Source organism: Oryzias latipes, chromosome 24 (genome assembly GCF_053564925.1).
Source record: "Oryzias latipes strain Hd-rR chromosome 24, Olatipes_Hd-rR_3.1".
NCBI lineage: Eukaryota > Metazoa > Chordata > Actinopteri > Beloniformes > Adrianichthyidae > Oryzias > Oryzias latipes.
This window is the reverse complement of record NC_136260.1, coordinates 11,748,811-11,758,136: the sequence shown is the minus strand read 5'-3', so window position 1 is coordinate 11,758,136 and position 9,326 is coordinate 11,748,811. Positions and strand designations below refer to the sequence as shown.

Here is a 9,326-nt window from a genome sequence, read left to right as displayed (position 1 = left end):
TGTTTTTTCTATTTCATTTTGGAAGTTTGTCTAAAAATTAGTAGAATATAGTCACTTAGGACACCTTTTTTTGTGAATAAAAATGTGTTTAGTACTAATTTTTTAATTCATTTATTGATTTATTTGCTTCATTATTCAAATTGGATGTTTGTTTACGAGCTCAGTTAATGGTGCGCTCCAAACAGCCTGACTTCTCCTTAGGCGTAATTATCAACTATGGCCACTAGATGGCGATGCAGCAACAGAACATTAAGCTTAGACACAGAGGAGCTGAAGATGCCATCTGTTCAAGCACGTTCCTCAAAGTTATGTAACAAACCAGATCAGTCATGAGCATGACTTTGCATTTCACAATCTGTCTGTTATCTGTTTACGAAAACAACGTTTCTTTTTGGTTCTTAACTTCTGCTCTCTGCTGTCACAGTGAGGGCTGAACAGTGAGAAGTGGAGCAAGGTCAGTTTGCACATTACTGCAAACGTGCTTTACTGTGCATTTAATGTTTTGTAATTGATCACTGAAGCATGGGAGAACCAGTTTAAAGGCGGTTCTTTTCAGGTTCAGTTGTGGGTTTACAGTCAAACGGAGGACATATATGAACAAAATTAAGACTGTAATTGCATATCTGAGTATTTCTTTATTTAAATAATTATAAATCAGCAGGAGAAAAAATGTCGTTGGAAAAAGCTTGTAGTTGTTACATAAAAACTACAATCAGCTAGCCACCAGTTTCCTGCTCTTCTCCATTCCGATACATCCACTTGAAGATGACCAGATCCGTGTATCCGTGCTCCAATATTGCTCGCCATTTTTGTTGCACCGGTAATGGTAAGTTGAAGTTGTGAGAAGCTAACGAACAACTGCAGCTCTGCAGAAACTACGTCTTTGAAAATGGCACAGGTTTCTTTTTTAGGCTAAAAACTGCATAATCTTAAATAAAACACTTGGTTCTTAACTCAAATGCTTTTACAATAGATCAAAAGATGATCTAGCTGTTAGGTAATCTTTAAAGACCCATTCTGATGAAAATTGTTCTTATAACCCTTGTGTTATCTTAGATGACCCCACCCTTGCTTTGATGTGTTCTCCCTACCATAACAAAGATGGATAAAGGTGGAAAGATTTCAAGTAATCCATGGACACCAGTGAAGATCACAAATCATTGAAGAAAAAAGGTTCAACTGGGTCTAGATGACCCAACTCCCAATGCTAAAGTGCCAAGGATAGCACAAGGGATAATGTTTGTTGGTGTTTTTAAGTCATATTTCTCCATTGTTTTCTGTTTTAGGGCGAATGTTTGTGTGTCTTTTGTCGGGTCACCCTGACTGGTTTACTGACAACCCTCAGTAAACCCGTCAGGTGATCATGACGGTTTTACTGATTACCTTGATGACCCTCAGTCCCCCACGCGCCTCTCATAGGCTCATTTGTGTTTCGTAATGTGTCTTCTGCAAATAATTTGTTTTTCAAGATTAGTTCTTCTGGTCCAACCTCAAACTCATTAGAATCCATTGTTTTCCCTTTCAACACTGATATAAAAGCCTTTTTTGTTATTTCATGAATTTTCAGCCAGTCAAGGTGTCAGAGTAAAGAGCAAATCTGCGTTATTACTGTAACTCATAGCTGAACTGCATAGGGTGCACAGGATTATAGAATAAATTAGCTTAATAGCTGATATTTATGCTTACCAACATCATCTGGCTCCAACACGTCGGCGCCAATATCGTGAAAAGATGACGACTGAATTGACTTTATTTGATAGCCTGAAGCAAGACATCTTCTATGGGTGATGTCAAACTAATTCTGTCCAGTTCTCAAAGTCAATGAATGATGCTAGCTAGCTAGTTGGTTGGGTGGATGGATGGATGGATGGATGGATGGATGGATGGATGGATGGATGGATGGATGGATGGATGGATGGATGGATGGATGGATGGATGGATGGATGGATGGATGGATGGATGGATGGATGGATGGATGGATGGATGGATGGATGGATGGATGGATGGATGGATGGATGGATGGATAGATAGATAGATAGATAGATAGATAGATAGATAGATAGATAGATAGATAGATAGATAGATAGATAGATAGATAGATAGATAGATAGATAGATAGATAGATAGATAGATAGATAGATAGATAGATAGATAGATAGAAAAACAGAAAACAAAAAAGGTAGTATCATTAGTTTAAAAAAGAACTAAGATAAATAATAAAAACTAATTTTAAAAAATACATGAAAAAGTATTACACTGGATTACAACGATTATATAGTTTGAACAAGATGATGTGTAATGAATGTGGACTAAGCCAAACACGATTAAAAGGATTCTGGTTATTTCTGCTGCTATGGTGAATTAAAACCTGACACCAATAAACACAGACACAAGTGCAACTAGGGTTTATTACTTTAATCAATTTAGCTAGCTACAAAATGCCCACCACTTCACACACTGACAGAATACAGAGAGGGAGTCTTTAATATTACATGCGTTGAGGACATCAATCTCACAGTTTCTGCTATTGTGTCATTCAGGTTTGGGGATTCAGTCACCTTACTGGAACTACGTAACATGTTGGCGATTTGGTGTGCATAGTTCTAAAGTACAGAAGCAACATAAGAACCCTTTAGTTTGCAGTTTTAGAGTATAGTTACTGTCATTTAATACTATCTGTATTAGTTTTTTACCAATAACAAACCACACGGGGAGAAGAAACTTACAGGTACAGTCTTAGAAAAGTAAGGTCTCTCAGAAATATGCGTCTTTTGCTTTACATTGCAAACTTTTATTTACTTTTTTTAATGGTCAGAGCATCCAAAACCTATGTTACAGTACACAACCAGTCCTCATCTTTCAACACAACAGAACGTCTTTTTCGGTGAACTGCATAATCATTTAGAAAACAGGTCTTTTTTTTTCTTTTTTTTTCATTTTTGCAACCCCAAGTCCTCGTATCTCACTCCAACTTCATCACACCCTTTTTATTGTTTTACTTTGAATCCCTTTTGCATTTTTGTACAACGAGATGGTCACAGTCGGTAATTATCATCAAGACAGAGAGTGGCACTATTGCAAACTTGCAGGAGTATGGAACGATCAACTGTGTCCTAATATGGAGCATGCGTTTTGTCAATTTGCTACGGCCATATTACCATTTTTTTATATATGTTTTTCAGACATGGTTTATTTATAAGACTAAAATCTACCATTTGTCATGCAGAGAACGCACAATTCACGTCACTTGGAATGCAATGTCTAATACAGCTACAGAGAGTCTAAGTTGCACATTGTCATAACAGTAACTCAGAATGACTGCGATGAAGGAAAACGACTGCCTTCTCTTTGCGTGTGCTCTTTCAAACCTTTCTCCGCTGTGCCGCAGCTTTGTAAAGCTTTAACTGGTGCTTTTCGCCCCCCTGCCCTCTCTGTTTCGTTTGTCATAACACCAAAAAAAAAGCGGGACTGTAGCCCGGATGGAGGGAAACAGTTTTACAAAGACAATACTGAGATACTGGAAAGGAAAAAATAACAAAACAAACAACTTTTTGAGCATTCCTATAATATACTTATCATTCAGAGTACTTCAAATATTTATTTTATATATATATATATATATACATATATATGTATATATGTGTATATATATTTATGATAAAGAGAATTAAAAACTTCACAAGTGAGCTAGAGAGCCATCAAGTCAGCACTATGTACAACCTTTGGAAAGAATGATATACGGAATAATAGAAATAATCTTTTTACGAGGACAATCATCTTGAAAAAAGCTGGACAGACGACACGAAGAACAGCATTTACAATGAGTAAGGGGAGGTGTGATATGTGCATGTGTGCAAACCTAGAAGGTCAAGACCATGATGAAAGCATGTCAGCGCCTGCTGATGTGTGGCGCGGGGACGCCGGGAAGATTGTGCTCTGGGGCCGGCGGCGCTTAGCCACTGCCCAGCATCTTTGTGGCACGCTGGTTGGCTTCATCAATCCTAGTCTTGTTGGAATCAGCCTGGAGAGCAGGAGAAGGAGGGAGAGAAGATTTTTAGTTTTGTCTGTTCATAGATGCATGAGAAATCTCAACACAAGTTATTTGCCTGTTCTCTGTAAAAAAAAAAAATCAGTTTCAATGGAATAAACTGTCCAAACTAGTAGAGAACCTTCTCACTTTCATGTTGTAACTTTCTCTTTATTTTCTGCAATGCAGCTTGGGACCCTTTTATCATTTACAGCTTGAAAAAGGAAAACTTTTTTATTTACCCTCACGCATACATAAATCAATATAATATTGTGTAGCTGGTAGATTGTATATAAAATGAACTCATCTGATATCACTACTCTCATCAATGTCTAGTGTTCATTCATAACATTTAACCTTTAACCCTTTCATGTCTGACTATATTTCCATTTATACAAAAGAAAAAATTCTTCAATATTTTTTCCATCCAATGCAATATTAAATTAAGTGCAGTCCTGGATGTCATGGTACTTTGTGAATTAGAGACATGAAGGGGTAAGTACATCGTAATAATACACTTTGAAGCTATCTAATTTTACAAAATTAGTGCCAATATACCATGGTCTGGGTGAATACTTAAACACAGAATTGAATGGACTTCGCAGAAGCTAATGTCCTCCGTTTTGGGTCAGATGGTCCAGGCCTCTGCGTCGTCCTTATATTTCACTCCTCGGCGGGCATTAACCCTTACTTGGTTTTCATACTTGGGTTAATTTTTCTTTTCCGTGTCTCTCAAAGACCATTTCCTTATGTTTATGTTTAAAACAATGCATTTCTGTGCATTGTTTTAACCGTCACTGTGTCATTGTACCTGCAGAAGTTTTAAACTAAATTTAATTACGATTTATCAAACTATTTATTTCCCCTCAACAATTAAAGTAGCTTAACGCCAGTGGGTGCAATTTCTGGTTCTATGCGATGAATGTCATGATTTAAAGTCTCTCTCTCAGCTTTGCTGAAAGCACAGATTCCATTGTTGTCATGCACTCCAGTTAAACCCAAAACATTTTATCGAGATTCTGGTTGTAATCCATTCAGTTCTTTCATTTAAGGTTTTACTGCACTATGTTTTTTTCTTTTGCACACATAGGGTCATTTGGCTCTGATAAACATGGCATTATAAGGTTAAAAAGGCGACAAAAAATAAGTTACAGGAGGCAAAATGTAATAAAAGAGGGAATAAAAATGAGTTTTTTTGCACCTTCTCCATGATCCTGTCGATCTGGCGGTTCTGGGTGTCGATCTCGTTGCCCATATCCAGGGCCATGTGGCGCAGGTTGCCAATGATGCCACCCACCTGCTCCAGGTTCTCGTCCATTTCATTTTCCCGAGCGTCTTCTGTTACCCTGCGTGCAACAACGAGGCCACATAAGAACCCTTAAGGGTCTGCAGGAAGACCAAACCTTATCCTCCACCCACACAACAACACTCTTTGGGGGTCCCTCACAACAATTAAAAAAAATGAATTGGATCGAAATATAAAAAAATGAAAGAAATATTGATCAAAAATTAGATCTTTCATGTCTGACTGAGTGTTGAAAAGGTTTTTTGGAGGGAATCATATTTGGTAGACAGTTTATTTGATGTAATGATTGTTCTTGTCGACGAATTTGAACTTCCTCTTTCTTTTTTAAATAGTGTGTAGAAAGATACTTTTATAGAATAGAACTAAATTGAACAGTTTACAAAAGGACTCTTGTTTTGAGCCTTTGGTGCTGTCTGGTGTCACCACCGCAGAGCATAGAGCCTGAGGCGCTGGATCTGTAGCCAGTGTCTCCACATTGTAGGAGTAAGTCCAAAACCTCCGTTGTCCAAGAAGATGAGGCTTGTTCCTATGGGCCTGGATTTTTCTCAGAGGCCATCCAAAATTTGGGGTTGGAGAAGATTGCCAATTGGCAAGTTGAAGATTGGAAAGGTGGGCAGCACTGAGGATGGGGTTGAGGGTCAACATGATGAATAAATGAATGAATCAATCTACACACTTCTGAGAGTCTTGTCTGTTAGATCAATTGATGGTCAAAATATTTTAGCATTTCTACCAAGTAAAAAAACTTAGCCATAATCAGTAAAGGAATAATCTGGTGGTACAGACAAAGATGTTTTTTTTATTTTCAAAGTTGTAGTCCTTGTGGTTCCACTAGGAAACCTGAAGTACCTGAGGTTCAACTGAAAATACAGATTTTTCTCATGTACAGTAGTAGAGCCGTGAACCTCTGATCAGGAGATCGCAGGTTCAGTTTCAACCTTGCCTGCTCCTGTGTCGAAGTGTACTTGAGCAAGACAATGAACACCACATTGCTCCTGGTGGTCTTAGGTTGGTGCCAGTTTTCAACAGTGGAGCCACCATCATTGTATGTGTGTTCATGGGTGAACAGGACTGTGACTGTAAAGCGCTTCTAACGATAAAGGACTGTACAAATATATGCCCTTTACCATTTAGCTAGCTTTTGGCAAACTACTGGCATCGAATGAACTTTATGATCCTTTTTTTCATCGGTTGGATCTCTGATTTGGGTCTCCGCCTCATTCCTTACCTACGAATGAAGCCTCCGCTGATGGCCATCTGTTCACGCTCGTCCACCACACGGGCGGGCTGGCTGGCCACCACCCCATCCTGATTGTTCCCCCAGGCCTTGCTGGCGCCGCTCTTCATCCTTGATGGTGATAGCAGTGTGGAGTGCGAAGACAGACCATTACTTAGCAGCTTAGGAGGGACACTCATCATCTACCTCAACCTGACTGGCTTCTCTTGAGTCTACAAGGAGAGCCTTGGGTTTGAGGCACTGCAACAGCTCTTTGGTCAACTGCATGTGGCACGGTCAGGCTGGCACAAATGTGTTAATTGGTTTCATGCATCCAGCACATAAATAAATGGAGGGGGGGGGGACTACAATTCAATTCAAGCAAAGCATAGCAAGCATGGACTGGTTGGTAAATTGGGTTTAGTAGGTGCAAACTGTTAAAAAAAGTGCAGAAGGGCTACAGTTAAAGTGAAACAGGCCACTTCCATTATTATAGCATCCCATATATTATCTACACATGCATCTCCATTATTTCCTTCACTGATTCTTTCTTGCAACAGGTTCCCTCCTGCATCGTTGCAGTGACAAACCCCCATCCCGCTCCCACAGTAACACATAGACAAGCCTTTGGCGGACACACAACACAGAGTACAGAACGGTCACATTCTCAGGAGGGACGACGACCAATGCTGAGGACAAACTGCCAAACAACAAAAGGAAATGAAACATAATAAGACACTGGAGGGAGTCACTGGAGAATAAAAACCCCTTTTGGACATTTCATTTTCAATAGCACCCCCCTCTACCCCTACCCCATGTTAGCTTTAGATTATTTAAATATTTTTGACCTCACTTTCCCTTTCCCTGGCAGAGTTCTTTTGACCATTTGGCGTCACAGCAATGAGTGCGACGGAGGTTTTGACAGCATGACACCTGCCATCCAAAAATCATTCCTGCCTCTCGTCAAACACAGCCGTGCTAACACGCCACACCACAGCTTAGCAGCATGGCTTTGAAAATGTCGCCTCACTCTGTCTCATCTGGCAGAAAACCGTCAAGATTGGAGGGAATCTGTATGTGTTATTGTCTCTGTATTTATAAACCCACTCCAGTGAAAATTCAGTTTTTAACATGTTTTTTTTGCCTTTTCCTGATGGTGGAGGACATAAATTAGAAAAATTAAGCTTAACATTGCATTTCTGAGTATATTTTTTTAATTTAAATCAGGAGCAGACAAAAAATGCAGTTCGAAAATATTTGTATTGACGTAGAGGCTTCAACCTCCCTGCTATGATGGATGATGGGAAGTGAGGTTGGGTCAATTTCTATTTAACTATTGTCACCCTGCAGAAACTAGGTCCTAAAAAACGACACAGGTTTTTAGATTTTGACTAAAACAACAACATAATTACACTTTAAGAGACCTCTGGGAATGCTTTTACAATAGATTAAAAGATGATTGGAGTGGATCTTTTTAGCCTTTTTTGCTGTCTTGATGATCATTTCTGGGCTTTGTTTACCACTGCGAAGTTGGATTCTAGCTGCATCATGGATGATGACGGTTCTGCCTCCTACACTGCATTTATTAATAGAGATGGACTGAGGCAAGCTCTGTCCCCGCTGACACTACACTTTGGCAAGCATTCACTGGGCCCATGCTTTGATTCCTTGATTTCTTCTAGCCTTTCTATTCATCTTTCTGCTTTGGACATGTTCTTTTTCCATCTTAATTTTGCAATCTACCCTCTGCTCTCTGGGATCGGATGTTTTGCACACATGTAATCAGGTTTTCTGTGATTGACTTGAGATGATCTGATTAAGTTCTCTGTGCACTGTGAATTCCCGCCGTGAAACTAAACTCATTTTCTCCACTTCATTCCTTGAGCAATCTTGCAGGCCAATCAGAGGCAGACTGATTTAAAAAAAGACTTAAAGCACCTCAAAGTCAGCTAATTCCAACAGACACCCCAAGTGCAGAGAAGATTAAAAATACAGCGAGCTGCACAACTCCAAAATCCCAGCAAAAAAAATGATCATGTTTTTAATTTGATGCTTTTACCTCCAGAACATGTGTGCAGTCAGTTTGAGGCTGTCGTCCCAGCAGGCTAACACGCCACTATCAGATAAGACTGACCTACATGAGAGTGAGTGCCCTGCAGGAGAAGGTCTAAGCCAACAGTGCTGTTGAGTCGCTCGTGCAGGAGAGAGGCTCGTTCAGCACAGTGCTCTGCAGGAGAGGTGCCACTGCAGAGATGCTGCTGTACAACCGACTGGAGGGTGGGGGCAGAGGGACAGCGAGCTGGATCCCCACACGGCGCCATGTGCGAGACAAGAGGTGGAGAGGCAGGATATAAAATTTCGACAAACCAAGCTTTGAGTGGATCTTTGACGACACCTGACTGCACACATCTGACCTAGTTTCTCACAGAAACAAACAGTTCCCTCCTGTGTGTTTTTTTTTTTTGTGCCGTGAATGAGTCATGCATTTAGTCTTCTTTTTTGCTTCTTCAAGCTCTGATGTTTTTTTTTTTCTCATGAAATATTCTCTTTGTCATATTACACTCAAGGCACTTGGTTTAAATTTGATATTTGATATCTGAACGGGGTTTAGAAAATGTAATTCACCGATAAGAGCAAAAAAAGCATGTATTGAATTTCTAAAGACCCACTCTGATGAAAATTGTGTTTTTTCTGTGTTCTTATGGCATTTGATCTGATGATGGAGGACTAATATTAAGAAAATTTGGCTCAAAATAGCATTTCTGAGTTTTTCTTTA

At 39.6% G+C, this 9,326-nt stretch overlaps 1 protein-coding gene across 3 annotated transcripts in view; it reads right to left on the bottom strand.

The window, feature by feature from the left end:
• Nucleotides 1-2,400: 2,400 nt before the first annotated feature.
• Nucleotides 2,401-9,326, bottom strand: part of snap25a (synaptosome associated protein 25a) — a 31,811-nt gene continuing 24,885 nt past the window's right edge. For all 3 annotated transcript variants that reach the window (XM_023952808.2, XM_023952810.2, XM_023952809.2), the window contains exons 6-8: nucleotides 6,562-6,681; nucleotides 5,229-5,373; nucleotides 2,401-4,021 (exon numbers count right to left, since the gene is read on the bottom strand). In XM_023952808.2, coding sequence (XP_023808576.1) covers nucleotides 3,953-4,021; nucleotides 5,229-5,373; nucleotides 6,562-6,681 — 334 coding nt within the window. In that variant the 3' untranslated portion in view covers nucleotides 2,401-3,952. The remainder of the gene's footprint in view (nucleotides 4,022-5,228; nucleotides 5,374-6,561; nucleotides 6,682-9,326) is intronic.